Source organism: Girardinichthys multiradiatus, chromosome 1, assembly GCF_021462225.1.
Source record: "Girardinichthys multiradiatus isolate DD_20200921_A chromosome 1, DD_fGirMul_XY1, whole genome shotgun sequence".
Taxonomy (NCBI): Eukaryota; Metazoa; Chordata; class Actinopteri; order Cyprinodontiformes; family Goodeidae; genus Girardinichthys; species Girardinichthys multiradiatus.
In genome coordinates this window covers 15,262,049-15,283,852 of record NC_061794.1, presented here as the reverse complement: position 1 = coordinate 15,283,852, position 21,804 = coordinate 15,262,049, and the positions used below count along the sequence as shown (strand labels likewise).

General features: G+C 39.9%; 1 protein-coding gene across 8 annotated transcripts in view; it reads left to right on the top strand.

Annotated features, from left to right (window-relative positions):
- The window catches only part of LOC124872321 (nephrocystin-4-like), a 277,448-nt gene that overhangs the window by 191,274 nt on the left and 64,370 nt on the right, over positions 1-21,804 (top strand). For all 8 annotated transcript variants that reach the window (XR_007039267.1, XM_047372196.1, XM_047372205.1 and 5 more), the window contains 2 exons: positions 8,181-8,341; positions 11,300-11,483. Coding sequence is in view for 7 of the 8 variants with exons in the window: in XM_047372196.1 (XP_047228152.1) it covers positions 8,181-8,341; positions 11,300-11,483 (345 nt within the window). In the remaining variant the exon portion in view is untranslated. The remainder of the gene's footprint in view (positions 1-8,180; positions 8,342-11,299; positions 11,484-21,804) is intronic.

Below are 21,804 nucleotides of genomic sequence, written 5' to 3'. Positions count from 1 at the left end.
CAAAGATTGAAGTCCTCATTGCTCATAAGATGCGTTTTATTTGTTCAGAAGAATAATTGCATGAAGTCTAGAAACACTTCATGCAAAGAAGATAATTTATTTTAAATATTAATGAAATTGCTTAAAACAGCTGTAAATTAAATTATTTTGTTGCAGTAATATACCGTAAACTCTACCAAAACAGAGAGATATTGAAACTATTGAAACTGTTATTTCTAAGACAGAAATGTAAAGAATCCTTGGCATGTCTCACACCGCTATCTAGTGTTGTTTCTGATCTTTAGCACATGGTTTGTAGCTTTTTGAGTCCCCCCCCCCCCCCCCTTGTGTGGGGATTCAGATTTAAACAAAGCCAGTTTGAGCTACAGACAATCTGCCAGCTGAAAACGCATTATCTAGAACCAGCTGGCATCAAATAGCCTGAATGAAAATCCACAATATCCTTTTTCTTAGGATTCATAAAACGGTCAGATGTGTGTACATATTAATTTAAAAAGAACAAATTTAAACTCATCGACAAGAGAAAGTGTAAATCATACATTACAGGAATTAGCATTTTTATGTAATAGATCATTTTGTCTTGTGTTTTTAGTCGAGAAACAAGTTTTATGTTAAAGGTCAAATTACACATGTAATTTAAACTCTTTTTAAATGCCCTAAGATACGAATGCTGTAGATTGTTGCTTAAAACTGTCTCATCTTTTTAAAGTGGAAATGTGACAAATTTTTAGCTGCAAGTGGAATTGTGTACGACGGACTGTTTCTGGTTTCTCCGAGAAGTTTGAACGTCCTTTTCATTTTTCCCGTTTAGCTATGTCACAACAGTTACTTAAGATTGATTTTTGCTTGTATAACTAAAAGCTTGATTTGTGCTTAAGTATTCACTCCACAAAGTCTATACTTTGTTGAACTCCTTCAGCAGCAATTACAGCTACGAATCTCCAGTGTTATGCCTCTATAAATTTAGCACATCTTGCTTTAGGATTTTTGGATACTGATAAAAGCAGAACTGCTTCATATTGAAGGGCTCTATTCAAGTGGGCTTTGGCTATATCATTTTTTTATATGCTTTCTCATAAACCTCTGGGATGTTCATGAGGGTTATTAACATACTGAATACTGCATCTCTGTTTTAATTTCTTCAGATTTAATAACTTCTATGGAGAACTACAAACATCGCTGCAACTTCTTCTCTTGCATGATATTAAAACGTATCACTATTTCTTGTCAAATTGAGACGAATCTCACTTTTGAAGCCTATTAGTGACACCTTAAAAAATCTGTGATTTTCTGAGTTTTCCCTGAAGTATTGCTACACTCTTGTCTTGTTCTGTTTAGTCCAGTATTATGCACAGTCTCACCTCATAAACTGAATGTATTGCTACACTCCCAAATAGCCACACCATAATGCTGCCACCACGGTTCTTCAGTGTTAGATGAATAATTTTCCTGGTTGAGAAGATGCTTTGTGTTTGGTGTTTTCATTAAAATAACTCAGCACTCAGTTATTTTCTGATTAGATACATTCATCATCATCTCCCATAGGTCTGAAATTCTGCTAGATACCTTTTGATGAACTTCACCAGTGCTTTCTTGTTATTTTTATGTATTGGTTTTTTGTTATTTGCTTAGAACTCTTTCAAAGATAAATGGTTTTGATTTATTTTTTACAATTAAAACTCTAAAAGCTTTGGCTGTTAACCCTAAATCAAATCAAATCCAGGGAACCAGTCTTCTTCAGAAGTCACATCATTACATGTATATCTCAAAAACTTTAGAATATTGTGAAAAGCTTCATTGTTGTCTTATTTCAAAAAGTGAAACTCATATTTAAATTCAAGCCTTGTAATTTTTAATGTTATTAGTGACATATAATGAATACCCAAAATCAGTGTCTAAGAAAATTAGAATATTACATAAAATTAACAAAAAAATATTTTAATCAGAAATGTCAGTCTTCTGAAAAGTATGTTCACTTCTAATACTTGGTTGGACCTCCTTTTGCCCAGATTACTGCATCAATGCAGCAGAAAGCACTTGTTAAAAGAAACTCTTACAAAGTCATTAAATACAGGACAATCCCAGAAGTAAAGCTGTGTTGTGGAATTTTCTTATCAAAGTGGGTAGAAGTTGACTCATAACAAGAGAAAATCCGGACTTTGTCTTTATAAGTTTTATTCAAAGGCATTCAGCGTTTGAAGACCCTGTCACTGAGGTTAGTCAGTGAAACAGAGCCCCGATCAACATTTACACACAGTATTTATACCAGAATATGACAGTGTTATCTCAACACTTCAAAGAGTCTGTGTTTAATGACCCCAGACCCTTCTCGGGTTCAGAGGTGACTAGGTTACCTAGGAACAACCATCCACTCTCCCTGAGGCATCACCCTAACAAATGCCCTTAACCATTAAACTTCTGATAATGGCTTTTACAGCTTTTACAGCTTCCTCTAGTCAAAGTCCTGACCAAAATGCGGTTCAGAATATGCAGCAAAACTTGAAAATGAATCTTTTTACACTCTTTCTATTCAATCTACTTCTTTGTGTTGGTCTGTCACAACACATTCCAACAAACTGCATTTAAATTTGTGGTTGTAATGTGACAAAATGTAAAAAAAGTTCAATGGGGATAAGTATGCTTGCAGGGCAATGTAGAGAAAAATGTAAGTCTTTGTTGTGAAGCTTTTCTAGTTCAGGAGATGCAGATTCCTTTAACTGACATGGTAATTTGCTGAAAAAAAAGGATGATTCTCTGAAGAGTTTATAAGAAGCTTTTTTGGAATTTTATATTTTGTATTGAAGTTGTTTTAAGTGTAATTTGGAAATATTTGTGTTTTTACAAATAAAGTCTCAAACATAATATTCCAAAACAATAACATTTAAAAAGTTGACCTGTCTTCATCCATCTCAGTGTGGTTTGGCTCATCCACAAAACAGGACAGGTCCAGACTGCAACAAATAATCAGGAATGCAGAGAGAATAATCAGGGCTGACCTTCCCTCCATCCAGGACTTATACAGGTCTAGGGTTAGGAAAAGAGCTGCAAAAAGCTCTGCAGACCCCTCACACCCTGCACATAAACTGTTTAGAGTTTTACCTTCAAGTCCCTACTACAGAGCACTGTTCACTAAAACCAGCCACCACAAAGACAGTTTCTTCCCCCAGGCTGTTTCTCTGTTGAACATTTAATAGAGTACCAAACAACCTCATACTGAATTCACAATTCCACCTTGTATTTGAGTATATTGTATATACAGGGGTTGGACAATGAAACTGAAACACCTGTCATTTTAGTGTGGGAGGTTTCATGGCTAAATTGGACCAGCCTGGTAGCCAGTCTTCATTGATTGCACATTGCACCAGTAAGAGCAGAGTGTGAAGGTTAAACTAGCAGGGTAAGAGCACAGTTTTGCTCAAAATATTGAAATGCACACAACATTATGGGTGACATACCAGAGTTCAAAAGAGGACAAATTGTTGGTGCACGTCTTGCTGGCGCATCTGTGACCAAGACAGCAAGTCTTTGTGATGTATCAAGAGCCACGGTATCCAGGGTAATGTCAGCAAACCACCAAGAAGGACGAACCACATCCAACAGGATTAACTGTGGACGCAAGAGGAAGCTGTCTGAAAGGGATGTTCGGGTCCTAACCCGGATTGTATCCAAAAAACATAAAACCACGGCTGCCCAAATCACGGCAGAATTAAATGTACACCTCAACTCTCCTGTTTCCACCAGAACTGTCCGTCGGGAGCTCCACATGGTCAATATACACGGCCGGGCTGCTATAGCCAAACCTTTGGTCACTCATGCCAATGCCAAACGTCGGTTTCAATGGTGCAAGGAGCGCAAATCTTGGGCTATGGACAATGTGAAACATGTATTGTTCTCTGATGAGTCCACCTTTACTGTTTTCCCCACATCCGGGAGAGTTACGGTGTGGAGAAGCCCCAAAGAAGCGTACCACCCAGACTGTTGCATGCCCAGAATGAAGCATGGGGGTGGATCAGTGATGGTTTGGGCTGCCATATCATGGCATTCCCTTGGCCCAATACTTGTGCTAGATGGGCGCGTCACTGCCAAGGACTACCGAACCATTCTTGAGGACCATGTGCATCCAATGGTTCAAACATTGTATCCTGAAGGCGGTGCCGTGTTTCAGGATGACAATGCACCAATACACACAGCAAGACTGGTGAAAGATTGGTGTGATGAACATGAAAGTGAAGTTGAACATCTCCCATGGCCTGCACAGTCACCAGATCTAAATATTATTGAGCCACTTTGGGGTGTTTTGGAGGAGCGAGTCAGGAAACGTTTTCCTCCACCAGTAGTGACCTGGCCACTATCCTGCAAGAAGAATGGCTTAAAATCCCTCTGACCACTGTGCCGGACTTGCATATGTAATTCCCAAGACGAATTGACGCTGTATTGGCCACAAAAGGAGGCCCTACACCATACTAATAAATTATTGTGGTCTAAAACCAGGTGTTTCAGTTTCATTGTCCAACCCCTGCATGTATTTAAGGACATAAAGATATATGCAGAATATATCTTATAACGCAAAAAAAGAAAGCAAAGTGTACCAGAGCCAAATTCCCTGTTTGTTGTATGTATGAACTTAGCAATAAAGCTGATTCTGTTTCTGATTCTTTTGTAAAAGTGGTAAATACTTTTGCTTGCCACTATATATTTTTATGTTTAGTTTTGGCCTAGTTTTTTGCTTGGACTTGCATCAGTCTCAAGAAGTTATACACACTCTGAATCCACACTACTTTCTTCACCTGGAGCCTTCGCCGTCTTGTTAGGCTTGTTGATCCCCAGCAGGATTTTCAACCAAGGTGAGCATGCTGTGCAAACACCAAACAGGCCATCCAGGTTAGGGGGACGTCTGCTGGGTGCCACTCCTTGTCGGCAGGCCTTGCTGCACGCACGCAGCTCTTTACAACCCCTTGGGCCAGATCTGTCAGCTCCCCCTGGTTTCTTAGCAGAAACACACAGCACATTTTGTCTCTCTCTATCATGCTCTCCCTCTGCGATCTTATTCCTACTCGTTTACAGCACACAAACCAAGAGCATGCTGAGAGAACTATTACTCCAAGTGGAGAGAGGTAGCAGGTGGTTTGGTGAGAGAAAGGTGCATTGAAGGAGTAAAGAGGAAATATTCTAGGTTCGGTTAAAGGAGAAAGAGTTATATAATATTACCTTATGAAAAATGGATGATCCTCGAAGGAGCATTTTTTTGTGAAAAACTTAGATTGTATCACAGGATAACTGTAGTGTGTGTTTAGGTTATTGCTAGCTGTATTTAACTATATCCTAACCCAGCTTGAGAATCACAATCTACATTCAGGAGTTCCTGTCTCAAAATGATTTCAAGGTGACAGAACTGTAAAAAAAAACTACAGGTTTTGTTATTTCAGCTAAAAGCTTTCTGGAAGCTTCCTGGAAGGCGTATTGAGCCTTCTTTTATTATTTCAGAATACTAAACAATTGGTTTCAGTATGCCAAACACTGTAGAGGAAACCCTGCTGTCCGTCTTCCTGACGAGGTTGTTATTATTACTCCCCTCTGTAGGAGTGAAGACATTTCAAGGCTCACAATTAAACTGTAACCCATTGATTGTGTTCTCTAACAAGGGAGAGATCGAATTGCAGAAACACAAGCAGTAGGGTCCTTGCAGAGAGCTCTCTGAGGGATCTGGAGAGAAAAACTTTCTGTTCTTTAGTAATTCAGTTGCGGAAATACACAGCCTTCATGCCTAATACCTTGAATACATACTCTATGCACTGTGAATGAATAAAAGAAAATCCTATGTATCTAGAAACTGGTAAAGAAGAGTAAATTATGTCAAATAGATTTTTTACAGACTGAACATCAAAAATAAAACAAACATGGGAATATTGATGCACCCAACAAAGAAGCTGTATGTTGTTTCCTAATTTGCCTTATTTGTCGTAGTGTTACCTGTGATATGACTGTTGCACACAGACACATTTGCTCTACTGATCCTTATATTTTGAACAATATCTCATGTAACAAAAGTTTCAATCATGATAATTCTGTCTTTATCAAGATTACTTTACTTTCACATTTTCATCACCATAAATAGAGGTGCACTAATCGGAGTTCTGTGATGTTTGTTTTTTTCTAAAGCTCCATTCACGACAATTTCAATTGTGGTAAATGTCTGTTTAAAAATAAGGAGAAGATCTAATAACACAGTTCAAAGCATTTTTTTCTGGCCATCCTGCTGTGAGCGGTCATTAATTATTAATTTTAGGAGCAGGTGCAATTGCTGTAAAGCAGTTTTACTAATGTAAAACAAAGACAAAATGATTTAGAGTTCACCTTTTTAAGTCTTTTTAGCATATTATATTAGTGATTAGCTCAGTAAGCATTAGTACCTGTAAATTATGTCTCTGTGTGTATTCCTTAGAGCAGGTGTCTCCAAATCTGGTCCTTTAATTCATATTTAAACGCTTCACTGATACTGAATATAAATATCTTTGTGTCTTTTTCAGTCAGTAACGACTTCAGAATTGAAGAGTGTTCTTGTCAAAGTAACCTGGTTGTGCCTATGTATGGTGCAGTCAATCAAATAATCATCTGTTACCAGTCACCAGACAATTTGTCTGTGCATCTGCAATAAAACATTTTGGGCCAAAATAAAAGCAGTTACAATAAAATCTGTTGACAACACACAAAAAAACCTTGTATTTAATTTTTATGAAACATGAGATGCTCAACAAGACTACCATGAGACATTTAAAAGTTTTCATTATTAGGTTACATTAGTGAAAAACTACTGTTCTGAGACAAGCAACCAAACTGAGAATATTTAATAAAAGTAAGCCAGTTCCTGGCTTAACAAGTGGCTTTAAAGAGTACCAACATGCTCAGAAAATGCATAGGTGTGATTGTAAGAGAAAAAGAACACAGATCGGAAAATATTGTTTTGAGTTTATGGGGCTTTTTGGTCTCTTTAAACGAACAGCCTTCTTACCAAAGCTCCTCATTGCACCACTTTTATTCAGCCAGTGGCTCCACTGTGTTTCTATCCCCAGGGAGTAAAAGCAGTGTCGAGTTTTTGATACAGGGCTGGAGGGAGGCTGTGGGCAAGAATTTTGATAGTCTTGTTAGCTCATAGGCGCCCCTTAAATCTTTGATACAGTCGTGCAAAACATTAACACACAGGCAAGTTTTGAGTTGCAACACAATGCATGCTGTACCAACTCAACTGCTCACATCGGTTGCTTGTTTTTGCTTTTGTAAATTAATCAGACCATCTTAGGATGTTCTATAAATTCACAGGCAACATCTAGGCTTTACTCTGAAGAGATTTAGTGAAAATAAAACATTCTCTAGTCTTTAGAACAGCTATCATTTTCAGTCTTGATGTTTTAACACTTTGTTACAGAGAAAGGAACATTTCACTTTTGAGCAATGAAGAATATTCACTAGTCTTTGAAAGGCTCAATGGTAGATGTTTTGATTTAGCTGTTTTTTTATGTGACACATTGTAAAATCACTCTGTAAGGTGCTTGTATCATCTTGAATTGTCGTAACCTTCAGGGGCGACTGACTTTGTGAAATGGCCCCCTGCTCTCAGGTTTCTGTTCTCTCAGTTATCAGGCCTGATGACTCTCAGTAGACAGCTACAGTGCCAGCTCAGAGGCATCAATAAGGTTGACACTTGAGTTGACATTTAAATTTTTTTTTTCTCAAATTTAACGTCACCTTTGTGGAAGGAAAAGGGTGATATAAATATTTGTGATGATGTGTCAAATATACGCCTTTAGAGGCAGACCTCGAGGTATACACTTACAGTATGGATGCATACTAGGTAATGGATGAAGTGCATACAAAGAATTGTGTAGATGTTTGTACCAAATAGGGGTGCACGATATTAGAAAGACATGAAATTGCAATATTATTTTCTAATATTATAATACAAAATTGGTACCAAATCAAGCCAAATGTTTCTTGCTCCTTTCTTTCTATTTTATGAAAACCATAACGGCACCCCTCTCTTTTGGCTTTAGCATTTTGTATCACTTAGATCGGTATCAGATGCAGGCACAAAACACATTGCCCATCCAGCTGACTAAATGTTGCTGTCATGTAGAATTCAAATGCATAGATGTTTTCTGAAGTGTCCTGTCTTCTTCTTCAAGGTTCTCCAGGTCTGCAGGTACAGTTCAGAGTTGATGACTGTTTCTTGAAGACAGGAGAGAAGCGCTGGTTCCTCCGCTACCTGGCCCTCCACAACATGCACATCGACATCTGGGACAGTGACTCATTGCTCCTCATCGGTTCTACAGCCATCGAGCTCAAGGTGAATGACTGAGGGTTATTTGTCAGACTGATATAGTCATTAGATACATTGACCATAATTTCATGGTTTATTTCCAGTATCAGGTAACCTGATTGATTTAGTTATTTTCAAGCTGTAATACGGATGTATTCTTTCTTTTAGAGGATATGGGAACAGGGCTGAAATAATTTTTTCCAGGGTGATGTCACAACATAGAAGTCTTCGTAAACCATTCTAAAACAGACAAAATGAGTTACTGTTTATTTTTTAACCATTTAGCATCTTATATTAGCAATTAGTGTGATAGGTATGCTGGCATCGCTAAAACATTAGTTTTAGTGTTTGTTACATACACTGCTCAAGAAAATAAGGGAGCGCTCAAATAACACATCCTAGATCTGAATAAATGAAATATTCTCATTGAATACTTTGTTCTGTACAAAGTTGAATGTGCTGACAACAAAATCACACAAAAATCAATGGAAATAAATTTATTAACCAATGGAGGCCTGGATTCAGAGTCACACACCAAATTAAAGTGGAAAAACACACTACAGGCTGATCCAACTTTGATGTAATGTCCTTAAAACAAGTCAAAATGGGGCTCAGTATTGTGTGACCTCCATGTGCCTGTATGACCTCCCTACAATGCCTGGGCATGCTCCTGATGAGACTGGATGGTCTTCTGAGGATCTCCTCCCAGACCTGGACTAAAGCATCTGCCAACTCCTGGACAGTCTGTGGTGCAACGTGACGTTGGTGGATGGAGCGAGACATGATGTCCCTAATGTGCTCAATCAGATTCAGGTCTGGGGAACGGGCGGGCCAGTCCATAGCTTCAATGTCTTCATCTTGCAGGAACTGCTGACACACTCCAGCCACATGAGGTCTAGCAATGTCCTGCATTAGGAGGAACCCAGGGCCAACCGCACCAGCATATGGTCTCACAAGGGGTCTGAGGATCTCATCTCGGTACCTAATGGCAGTCAGACTACCTCTGGTGAGCACATGGAGGGCCCTGTGACCCTCCAAAGAAATGCCACCCCACACCATTACTGACCCACTGCCAAACCAGTCATGCTGAAGGATGTTGCAGGCAGCAGATCGCTCTCCACGGTGTCTCCAGACTCTGTCACGTCTGTCACATGTGCTCAGTGTGAACCTGCTTTCATCTGTGAAGAGCACAGGGCGCCATTGGCGAATTTGCCAATCCTGGTGTTGTCTGGCAAATGCCAAGCGTCCTGCACGTTGTTAGGCTGTGAGCACAACCCCCATTTGTGGATGTCGGGCCTTCATACCATCCTCATGGAGTCGGTTTCTAATCGTTTGTGCAGACACATGCACATTTGTGGTCTGCTGGAGGTCATTTTGCAGGGCTCTGGCAGTGCTCCTCCTGTTCCTCCTTGCACAAAGGCGGAGGTAGCGGTCCTGCTGCTGGGTTGTTGCCCTCCTACGGCCTCCTCCACGTCTCCTGGTGTACTGGTCTCCTGGTAGCGCCTCCAGGCTCTGGACACTACACTGACAGATACAGCAAACCTTCTTGCCACAGCTCACATTGATGTGCCATCCTGGATGAGCTGCACTACCTGAGCCACTTGTGTGGGTTGTAGAGTCCGTCTCATGCTACCACGAGTGTGAAAGCACCACCAACATTCAAAAGTGACCAAAACATCAGCCAGAAAGCATAGTTACTGAGAAGTGGTCTGTGGTCCCCACCTGCAGAACCACTCCTTTATTGAGTGTCTTGCTAATCACCAAAGATTTCCCCCTGTTGTCTTTTCCATTTGCACAACATCATGTGAAATTGATTGTTAATCAGTGTTGCTTCCTAAGTGGACAGTTTGATTTTACAGAAGTTTGATTTACTTGGAGTTATATTGTGTTGTTTAAGTGTTCCCTTTATTTTTTTGAGCAGTGTATTTCCTAGACTATGTAGATCATAACTTTAACTCTTAGATTTCCAAAACACTGTTTCCATTTTTTAATCCAACATGCTCCAAAACTGTACTAAAATCTAAAAAGAATTAAAAAAAAAATAATGTTTGCTGTTCCCCATTGAGTCTTCCTGTTATCTGCTTTAAATGTTCTCTCTCACTCACCTTGAGCCTAAATGAACCGCAGACATGTTCAGGTCTGTTTTGGAAATGACATTTACCTTAAAATGCCTCCTACTTCAGTTTTAAGTACTTAACTGATACCTAAAATTGTTCACTCTAAGTTAGAGCAGAAAGTCAGATCTTTCATAAAATAAGAAATCCGCAAAAAATTTATTTTGACTTTTTATTTTATGACCAGGTGGTCAATGGCCATCACCTATTAAACTATATTCCAAATACCTATGTTTGAAAATTGCATTTTATAATTGTTGTCATGGTTATTAGCGCAAACTTGAAAATGTTTACAAGCAGCGTTTTGTTTGAATTTGTATGGTTGAATGATGCCATACCTTGATTGCTAGAAAGTTCATCATCCGTCATGCATTTACTAATTGTTTAGTGGAAAGAGCTAAACAGAAAAAATACATTTCATGTTAACTGGTATGCCTGGATTTTTCTGATATGTAATACAATCAAAATGTATTCTTTGTTTACAAGTGCTGCTCCGGTCCCCTCTAGTAATCGATTAGATTAACACGTCTTTTTTTTCGGCCTTTTAACCCATTAATAAGAGGATTAGACACATTAGGATTTCTAAGTTTTGTTTAACTTTGCAGTTATTGATCAGACAGATAGACTCTTGTTAACCTCAGTCTGTTATTAAGTTGTTCAGGCTGAAATACATAACATTCTTCGTTACACAGATTTAATGGAGTAGTTCAGAAATAAGTGGAAATGTTTGACCCCAGCTTCATCTATCCAGCTCCATTATACATGTTTAAATTTCTTTGTTTGCTTCTTTCTTTGTTTGCTTCTTTGTTTCTTTCTTTCTTTCTTTTGTGTGCTACTGTGGTTCCTGTTTTTTCACATTTTCCCTCCCCAGTACATGCTGCGTCAGGGAAGATCTGCCGTCCAGGCTCTTCATGAATTGAAGGTCCTGACCACAGATTATGTAGGAGAGGACACCTTACTGACTGACAAAGATCCTGGTCGACGCTCAGCATCCAGCCCAATGACAGTTTGCAATGTTGTTAAAGGCCGGCTCCACATACGAACGGGAAACACAGGCAAGTACCAGAAGACTTTACTTCCCACTTATTGCACAGATTGTTGGTAAAATCATTGCCAACTTTTGCCAACATTTAATAAACTATTTTATTATCTCATCAGTGGTGGTGTTCAAGGTAACATGTTTTATTAAGCTAAAAATGCATTAAATTGAATGTTTTTTTTTTTTATCTGCTACTCATTAAACTAAAAATGACAATTTTAATAAAAATAAAACAATTGTCAGATTTTTATAGGAAAGCGATGTGTAAATAATTTTTGATGTTAAACATAAAAAGAGTTTTTGGAAGTATTCCTTGTTCATAGAAAGGCATCCAATTAGCAAATATTTGGGGTGTTGACTTCTTTCTTTTTTCTTGGCCTAGAAAACAATTTTGTCTACTCTTAGCAACAGCAGCAGGATTTGGGTTACTCTTTCTTTGAAAACATTTGCTACTTTAACGAGGTTTACTAAACTAATTAAGAGAATAATTGGGTTTAGGAAAATGTGCTTTTGAGTAAATGTTGCTAATATGTGTGTTCCTGCTTACTATGAAATTAAAAAGAAACAAAAAGTGTTTTTAAAAAGATGCAAATACATTGTGTGGTACCCAGCATTTGCTGTTATAAAATTTTAAGTTGTCAGTAAACAAAGTCTTCATCTGTATCAGCTGCCTGTGCTGGTGGGACAAATTAATATCATTCTCAAATTGCGGTCGTGGGCCCCACAAAATCAGTCCAGGGGCCGCACTTGGGACACCCCTGATCTACCTTGTGTGTCATGTGTCCAGACTTGGCATCGACATGTTCCCTGGCTGATTCAGATGTATATGGCCAAGCCAAACAACGGCCATTCACATCTGGAATTAAATCCCTTGCTGAGCCGTCATAACATAATAAACATAATGTCAAGTCTGAGAGTAGGCTCTCAGCTGAGCAATTAACAGTACACTGAAGATTTCCACCAATAAAGCACATAACACCACACAGTACAGCGACACTGCTTGTTGTCAGTTACTCCACATATCTCTTTTTAGCCTATACACAAAGTGCTGGGTAAAGGTGACTGGACGTTCCACATAAAGAGAAATGATGTGCTTTGCATAGATCATTTTACAGTGTGGTGACTGCAGTTGGTGCATTCAGCCCCCAGAAACTGCAAAAAAATATACTATATCCCACAGAAAATATATCCCATACAGCATCCTGATTAGCATTGATCAATAAAATCCAACGTTGTGACAGAGAGGTTAATAAAGTTCTACCAGAAGATTCCTAAAATGTGTAACTAAAAAAATCCGATCTTTATAGTGTTCCAGATAGCTGTGTAATCAGTTTAGAATACAGGTCCTTCTCAAAATATTAGCATATTGTGATAAAGTTCATTATTTTCCATAATGTCATGATGAAAATTTAACATTCATATATTTTAGATTCATTGCACACTAACTGACATATTTCAGGTCTTTTATTGTCTTAATACGGATGATTTTGGCATACAGCTCATGAAAACCCAAAATTCCTATCTCACAAAATTAGCATATCATTAAAAGGGTCTCTAAACGAGCTATGAACCTAATCATCTGAATCAACGAGTTAACTCTAAACACCTGCAAAAGATTCCTGGGGCCTTTAAAACTCCCAGCCTGGTTCATCACTCAAAACCCCAATCATGGGTAAGACTGCCGACCTGACTGCTGTCCAGAAGGCCACTATTGACACCCTCAAGCAAGAGGGTAAGACACAGAAAGAAATTTCTGTACAAATAGGCTGTTCCCAGAGTGCTGTATCAAGGCACCTCAGTGGGAAGTCTGTGGGAAGGAAAAAGTGTGGCAGAAAACGGTGCACAACGAGAAGACGTGACCGGACCCTGAGGAAGATTGTGGAGAAGGGCCGATTCCAGACCTTGGGGGACCTGCGGAAGTAGTGGACTGAGTCTGGAGTAGAAACATCCAGAGCCACCGTGCACAGGCGTGTGCAGGAAATGGGCTACAGGCGCCGCATTCCCCAGACCGGGGCTACAGAGAAGCAGCACTGGACTGTTGCTCAGTGGTCCAAAGTACTTTTTTCAGATGAAAGCAAATTCTGCATGTCATTCAGAAATCAAGGTGCCAGAGTCTGGAGGAAGACTGGGGAGAAGGAAATGCCAGAAGTCCAGTGTCAAGTACCCACAGTCAGTGATGGTCCGGGGTGCGGTGTCAGCTGCTGGTGTTGGTCCACTGTGTTTTATCAAGGGCAGGGTCAATGCAGCTAGCTATCAGGAGATTTTGGAGCACTTCATGCTTCCATCTGCTGAAAAGCTTTATGGAGATGAAGATTTCATTTTTCAGCACGACCTGGCACCTGCTCACAGTGCCAAAACCACTGGTAAATGGTTTACTGACCATGGTATCACTGTGCTCAATTGGCCTGCCAACTCTCCTGACCTGAACCCCATAGAGAATCTGTGGGATATTGTGAAGAGAACGTTGAGAGACTCAAGACCCAACACTCTGGATGAGCTAAAGGCCGCTATCGAAGCATTCTGGGCCTCCATAAGACCTCAGCAGTGCCACAGGCTGATTGCCTCCATGCCACGCCGCATTGAAGCAGCCATTTCTGCCAAAGGATTCCCGACCAAGTATTGAGTGCATAACTGTACATGATTATTTGAAGGTTGACGTTTTTTGTATTAAAAACACTTTTCTTTTATTGGTCGGATGAAATATGCTAATTTTGTGAGATAGGAATTTTGGGTTTTCATGAGCTGTATGCCAAAATCATCCGTATTAAGACAATAAAAGATCTGAAATATTTCAGTTAGTGTGCAATGAATCTAAAATATATGAATGTTAAATTTTCATCATGACATTATGGAAAATAATGAACTTTATCACAATATGCTAATATTTTGAGAAGGACCTGTAGATGAAAGCAATGCTGAGTTTGCTAACCCTATTTAGAAAAGTAAAAAAAAGAGGATCACCACATGTCAAGGGAGGGTCCTTTGGTGGCTTCCTGGACAGATTGCATTCATAGTGCTAAACTACTGAAGATACAAGTGTCCCAGATCACTTAACAAGATAGTCTGAGTAAAACTGTTCTGAAATGTTTTGAGTGTGTTCACAATGCTGTCCGGAAACGATTGGATCACTTAGGATGCATGTGGTTCAGACTGTTAGGAAGTGAACTGATGAGTCAAAGTAGGTGGTATAGGCCTGCTTTGACTGCAGAGTGTTATTGAAGTTGCCTCCACAGACCTAAATGGATTTACTGATCCTGTGACGTCATATGTCAGTTTGTATGAGGACATGTGTTTGCAGACCAAGACCTTTTGCACATACAACAATAAACCATGGTTTCATCACATCTGAGGAAGCTGCATCAAACCAAAGAGGCTTACAGGAGTAGAGACTGGCTGATGACCTCAACAGCTTCTTCTATAGGTTTAAAAACCAGACATTCACACCTCCCTCCCACATAAAAGGAATCTCTGCACCCCTTACCAACAACTGTACAACCCCCTACCATCTCACCTCCTGCCTGCACTAAAGATCACTGAGAAAGATGTAAATAGGGTCTTTCAGCATTAGAAAAGGAAAGAAACTCTAAGACCTGGTGGTATTTCCCCCTTCTGCCAGAAGGTCTGCCCTGACCAGCTGACCCTCATCTTCACTAAGATCTTCAACAAGTGTCTGGAGCTGTGTGTGATTCCCTCTTGCTTAAAATTCAATTAAATTCAAAACTACTTTATTAATCCCAAAGGGAAATTAAATGTTGTTGTAGCTCATTATGAAGGTTTCTTCAAAGAGCCGTTGTAGATGCTGATGGCTGTGGGCAAATACTCCATAATCATTTTGGTTTCCAAGAAACTCACCATGGACCCCCTGCAGTTTACTTTCTGGGCAAACAGGTTGACAGATAATGCAGTCAATCTGGGACTACACTTAATCCTTCACTACCTCAATCACCCAGACGTACTTCAGGATCCTGTTTGTGGACTTCAGCTCGGTCTTCAATGCCATCAACCAAGATATTCTCCACCAGAAGCTCACCAAGCTCACAGTACCACCTGTCAGTGGATCACCAGCTCTCTGACTGACTGGCCGCAGCAGGTGAAACTGGGGATCATCTTCTCCCACACAAGAACCATCAGCACTGGCGCCCCCCAGGGATGTGTTCTTGCCCCACTTCTCTTCCCCCTCTACATAAATGACTGCACTTCAGCAGCCCAGTCTGTGAAACTCCTGAGGTTAGCAGATGACACCACTGTTATTGGTCTGACCCAGGACAGTGACAAGTCCGCATACAGACTGATCCACTGGTGCAGTCAGAACCACCTGGGGTTTAATCTGCTCAAGGCTGTGGAGAATCACTGTGGAATTCCGGAGAACTCCCCCAACACTACCTCCCATTACCTTCCTCAACAACACTGTGTTGACTGTGGACCACTTCTGGTTCCTAGGTACCACCTTTCTCAGGAACCTGACGTGGACCCCTAGTCCACTTTGTGGAAGAAGGCTCAGCAGATACTGTACTTACTGCAGAATCTCAAGAAGTACAACCTTTTACAAGAGCTGCTGGTCATCTTCTACACTGCCATAATTCAGTCTGTCCTCTATTCGTCCATCACTGTGTGGTTTGGCTCATCCACAAAACAGACCAGGTCCAGACTGCAACAAACAATTAGGTCTGCAGAGAGGACCTCCCCCCTAATTATAACTTGTACAAGTTTAGGGTCAGGAAAAAGGCAGGTAACATTTTTGCCAATCCCACACATCCTGGTCACATGTTGTTTAGACTTTTACAAAAACAAGCCGTCATAGAGACAGTTACTTCCCCCAGGCCGTCTCTCTGTTGATCACAATGAACACCTTACCCTTTTTATTTCCTCTAAAGTTTATATATTTATAGTTAATGTTGATAAGCTTTGAGCGCTAGAAACTCCTTGTTGGTGCACACAAACATAGCCAATAAAGATGACTCTGACTCTGATGTTGGTGCCAGGGTCTAGATAAAATCCAAAGAAGTGGCTTCATGATTCCTAAGTCTCTCTATATCTTCTTTAAATTTATTTTATCTTTCAACATGTTTGTTTCTTCCTTTCAAATATTTTTAATTCAGTCACTGCCCACACTGCACTTTCATCACTATATATGTGTGAAAGTAAGTTATTTTAGATTTTCTTTGCTCACATCCAGCACTTTTGATGAAGGTTATAACAAATAATGCTTTATTGCAAAGAAAGTCATCTGATCTGCGAGGCAGATGTTTAATTTTGTATTTCCCTAACACTTATGCCTAAAGGAGACGAAACCTTGTTCTGCCTCGATGGAACACAAGAATGTTGAGAAACATGGGAAAGAAGTAATTGTGTTTGCTGTCCTTTTCCATCCAAAATATGTGTGCGTGTTTATTATTCAGGATATACTGGTCATTTAGAGCTTGGGATTATGAATTAATGCTATTGCTGCTCTTTATTGAGGTGTTTAGTTTTGAAGTGACTCCAAGTAATCTCCAGGACTGAAAAGACAGAGGTGTAGAAACTTGTAAAGCAAAGAGTGTCAAAGAAAAAATATCTTGCTGCAATAGTTCCCCTCTATCTGACAACTGAACACCGTTCCTCTTCCTTTGCAATCATTCAATTTGAGCCTGGCATGCCCCTGCAGCGAAATGGCAGCTGACTATAGCTTCCTTGCCATTAATCAACCACTAAAATGATATTCTCTCACATACACATGCCATCTTTTCCAGGCTGAAGAAACTCTTACCACTGGCATTGTTGGGGCTAAATATGCCAGCCAGTTCTCATTTTCCTTATCACTCAAAGCAGGCTAAGAGCGGGTCGGGTTATTGGGTTGGACAGAGGGGGGAGGGTTGTGCCTGGCATGTAAATTCACATCAAGGCTTAGATATCCATCAGGGCGCCCTGGCCGACAGTCAGAATCAATCTTGTGAGGGTAGCGCTAGCGAGCGCTTTATTTGTTTTTGCTTCCATCTGTCGCTGCCTTTCTCGCATATTCACATCTTTCTTCACTCTTCATCAGTATCTTTCTGTTTTCTCCTGTTTGTTAAGTTTCTTCTTCCCCTTCCTTCAGACTTTCTCTCATCTCACTAGTTTATCCAGCTGTTCTCTTAATTTCTCAGTTTCTATCATCGAACCATAATGAATCAGCACACTTATTGGGTTTAGGGTAAAGAATGTAAAGCTCAGATTTGATTTAAACGATGTTCATCAAATCATTCACAGATCCAAAAAGACTTAGACACATGCATGCATAAAGATATTAACACTGCCTTGCAGACTCCTATTCTTAAACATTTCCATGTTTATTAATGAGAGTTTGCCACCTAAAAAAAGTAGTGTTTCATTGTGAAGTGGCAGGGATTAGACACATATTTTTAGCTTTTTTTTGTAAATGTAAGTCTGAGAATTGTGGTTTACATGCGTATTCATTTTCCTATACTCTGATAAGTCCATTGCAACCTATTGCGTACCGACGTCAACTAATGTGTCTGTAGAGTATTATGCAACTGCAAACCTACAAAGACATGTCTATTCATCTACACTGACAGGGTAAGCAAGAAGACCATTAAACTAAGAAGCAGTCAAGAGTCCTATGGTCACTCTGGAGGGGCTGCATAAATCCACAACTCAGGTAAATCTGTTGACAGGACAACTATTATTTATGCACTTCACAAATCAGGCCCATGAGCCGTTGTTGAAAAAAAGTCATTAGATTTCCCATTTGCAGTTTGCTGCAAGCCATGTGGGGGACACCGCAGGCATGTGGAAAAAGATGCTCTGGTCAGAGGAGATCAAAAAATATTTTTTTATCCAACATTCAGAAAATGTGGACAATGGCCAGCTGTTCTGGCCATTGTAAGGCTGCCTGGCATGTGTGATGGGATTTTCAGAGCGATCAGCACAAACTGAGATGTTACGTGAGCTGAATCGCAGACTGGATGTGATCCTTATACAGGATCGCAGGCAGGTTGCGGTTCCTGGACTCAGGGGTGAAATGGGATAAATCTTGGAGAAAGTTGTTCGCTTGGATCTGGCAGAAAGACCAGGAATTGTTGTTTGGATTCGCCTTTGTGAAGCACCAGCAAGACTCTCAAGGCTGACGGAAAATTAAGAGTCAGCCTAACCCAAATAATTATTGTTTTTCTGAATCTGGCTCCCCTGCGCGGCCTTGATGGCTGGCTATCTTCAACTTCTCCTGGAAGTCGTGTAAACATGACGCTCTGCTCCCTCTGCCCACCCTCCCTTCCCTGAGGACATCTGTGGACCTGCTCAGAACTTTGTGGCCGGTTGATGAACATTCCAACGTACCATCAAGGACAATGGCCTCTGTGACAGTGCTTCATGGACTTACTTGCACACACTCACTCGCACACAGACACATGCTCAAGATAAACATATGCACCCCTCACACCACATTCACCGTTCCTGGCATGATGTTGTTTTGTCAACTGTTGCTTCTTTGTGCTGAGGTTTTTTTGCAATCTCAAACTGTATCCTGCTAAGGATAAAGTGTGAAATATGATTATTTTCCCTCTACTTACCTAATGTGGCCTCTTTTCTCATCTAACAAGGGCAGCGCCTGTGAGTGGGCAGCAAAGCCTCGGTGACCCGTCTCCCTTGTCTTGTGTCATGATGTATGTTTGGATGGGTTGTACTGGAATTCTAATTTCCCCTCGGGGATCAATAAAGTATCTTTAAATTGAATTGAATTGAAAAGTTGCACTGTACATCACCCTGAATACACCATCCCAACCGATAAACATGGTAGTGGCAGCATCATGCTGAGGGGATGGCTAATATTAGCCGACACAGAGTAGCTTATTAATGGGAAGATGGAGGGAGCTAAATACATAGCAACCTTGGCAAAATTAACCTTTTAGCTACAAGGAATTGAAACTGACAGAGAGGTTCAAAGGTTTCAACAGGACAATGACCCTAAAGATCCAGCCAGAGCTGCAATGGAATGGTTTAGATCAAAGTATATTCATGCATTACAATGGCCCAGTTGAAGTCCAGACCTAAATCCAAATATTTATTTGGGACAAGGCTTTAAAGCTGATATCCATACATGCTATCCATCAAATCTGACTTAGCTTGTGTAAAGCTGATAAAGACATTGTCCGAAAGAGGTTTGAGTTTTATTTATTTAAAAACTTTACCACTTCACAATAATGTACTACTTTTTTGATCTATCACATGAGGCTTGATTAAATATATGAAATTTTTTGTTAACAAAATGGGGAAACGTTCAAAGAATATGAATCTTTTGGAAAGCATTATAAACACAAGGCATCAACAGAGTTTTGTTATTTTTACTAGGAGGTATGACTTCTGTGTGCATCCTCTAACTTAAACTCCCCTCCAGATGGTCTCAAAAGTTGTATTGACCAAGTTGTGACTGAGGCTGTTGTCATTTGGTCATGATTTGCAGATGCACATCTGGGATTCCAGCTCAAGTTGTGGGGAAAAAGGCGGCCTTAAATGGTTTACCACCATGAGGGCAAAAAGGGAGGAGTTGTGTGTTTGATAGAAAGATGTGCTACGTCAACAAGTGGTGTTCATTACAATATTGAACCGCCTAATGCATGTCATAAATTGCTGAATATGTCCTTTTAAAGGTGTAGTATGCTGAAAAGGCACAATGTTTCTTCTGATTAAATCCCTTGACATAAGCCAGTTTTGATATCAGATATTTTCCAGCAAACCAGCATGCTTGATTATCTGCAGAATAGTCTCAGCTTGCTGCAGGAGATCCCATTCCTTTCTGGCACCCAGCGCTGGTCTGTGTGGGAGATGTGATAAATTGTGTGCAAGGAGACCCAGGTGTGTCCAAAGCTGATCATCTGTCCTAAAAGCCACAGCTCACTGTCTTTTAAATCCACTACTCTCAAATGGTCGTTTGTTAGGTGCCACAGTCAGCATGTTTTTTCACTGGTTCTCTTATTGATAAGCTGTCTTTCATTATGACTGATAGGAAGTTAACTTATGTGAGAGTATAAAAGATCCATTTAATTGCATTCCCTCTTATTCATCTCATGTTAAATTGACAGCAGGGTAGCAAACCTATCCTATGGTGAAAAGGGATTTTACTCACGTTTAACAACTAGTGCTGCCTGGTTATCTAGCCAGCATTAGTAGAAAATACGGAGAGATCTTTTAGATGTATTTTCATTGTTATGTTTATTAAGCATCGCTTCAGGTCAAAATCAAGTTTTTAATTTTTCATGTGAAGCAAGCATTTTGCACCAGGGGTATGCCTTGTTACCTTGTAAATTCAAGTGTATAAATAACACTCAAACACCCTGTGTTTTACACATGTCAAGCCCAACATACAGAGTACGGGGACAGCAATGAAACAACAGCCAAGACTCTCCTGCTGAGCTAAAATAAAGTGAGTACTTATAAATAATTCACTAGTCACACTGCTGAACGAAGACAACATGCATCAGAGGAGAAAGTGAAAGCTGTGTATTATTTTATTAGTATTTAGAACAAATTGTTTCACAGACATTTTCATATCATGTTCAAAGGAGCTTTATACATATCCTATGAAATGCCAAGTCAAACAATTATTTGCTCGTATTCTTATGAAATCAACAAATACTTTTCCCTGATCAGTGTGCTGTGTTTCTTTTGAAATATTCTTTTTTACCCGGCCTCCTCAAATAAAGCTGTTTAATGTTATTTTAGCATATTTAGAGGTGGGACTGACCTGACTGACAAGGCTATGGAAGGAGAACTCAAAACACTAGATGCTCTGCCACAAAAAAAAAAAAAAAAATCCACTGGAATGTGGATGTCTCTCTTTGGGCATCCACAAACTGTGGTCAGATTGTGGTGGCTGTTTGCATGGTGTCCTGTCAGTGCTCTGAACACAACAAACAGAATGTTACCATTTAGCTTAGATCAAAACTCACACTCTCAAAAAACAAATAAATAAACATAAACTTCACGCTCAGAGTCTTTGCACATGCTGCGCTTTGTGTGGAAAGTGTCTCTGTGTGTACACCTACAAATTGCACAAATAGACAGGCTCAATATTTGTAGTATTGTCAAAAAGAAGACTTGGCTACAAATTTAGAAAAAAACGATGAAAGGGAGGAAGAAGCAAGAGAAGCAACTAATTCTTACATAATATGATAATAAATTGCAACTTTAGGCTTTGGAGCTTACCAGCATCCTCTCATGCTGCTGGTAAGCTAAACAAAGTACAGATGAGGTTTTCTCTTCCACAGTTTTACTGTGTTATGAAATCATCCAAAAATAAAATTTACCACTGGCTTTGCCATCTTTTATTTACCATTTTTTATTCATTATGTGGTTGCAAAAGTTGC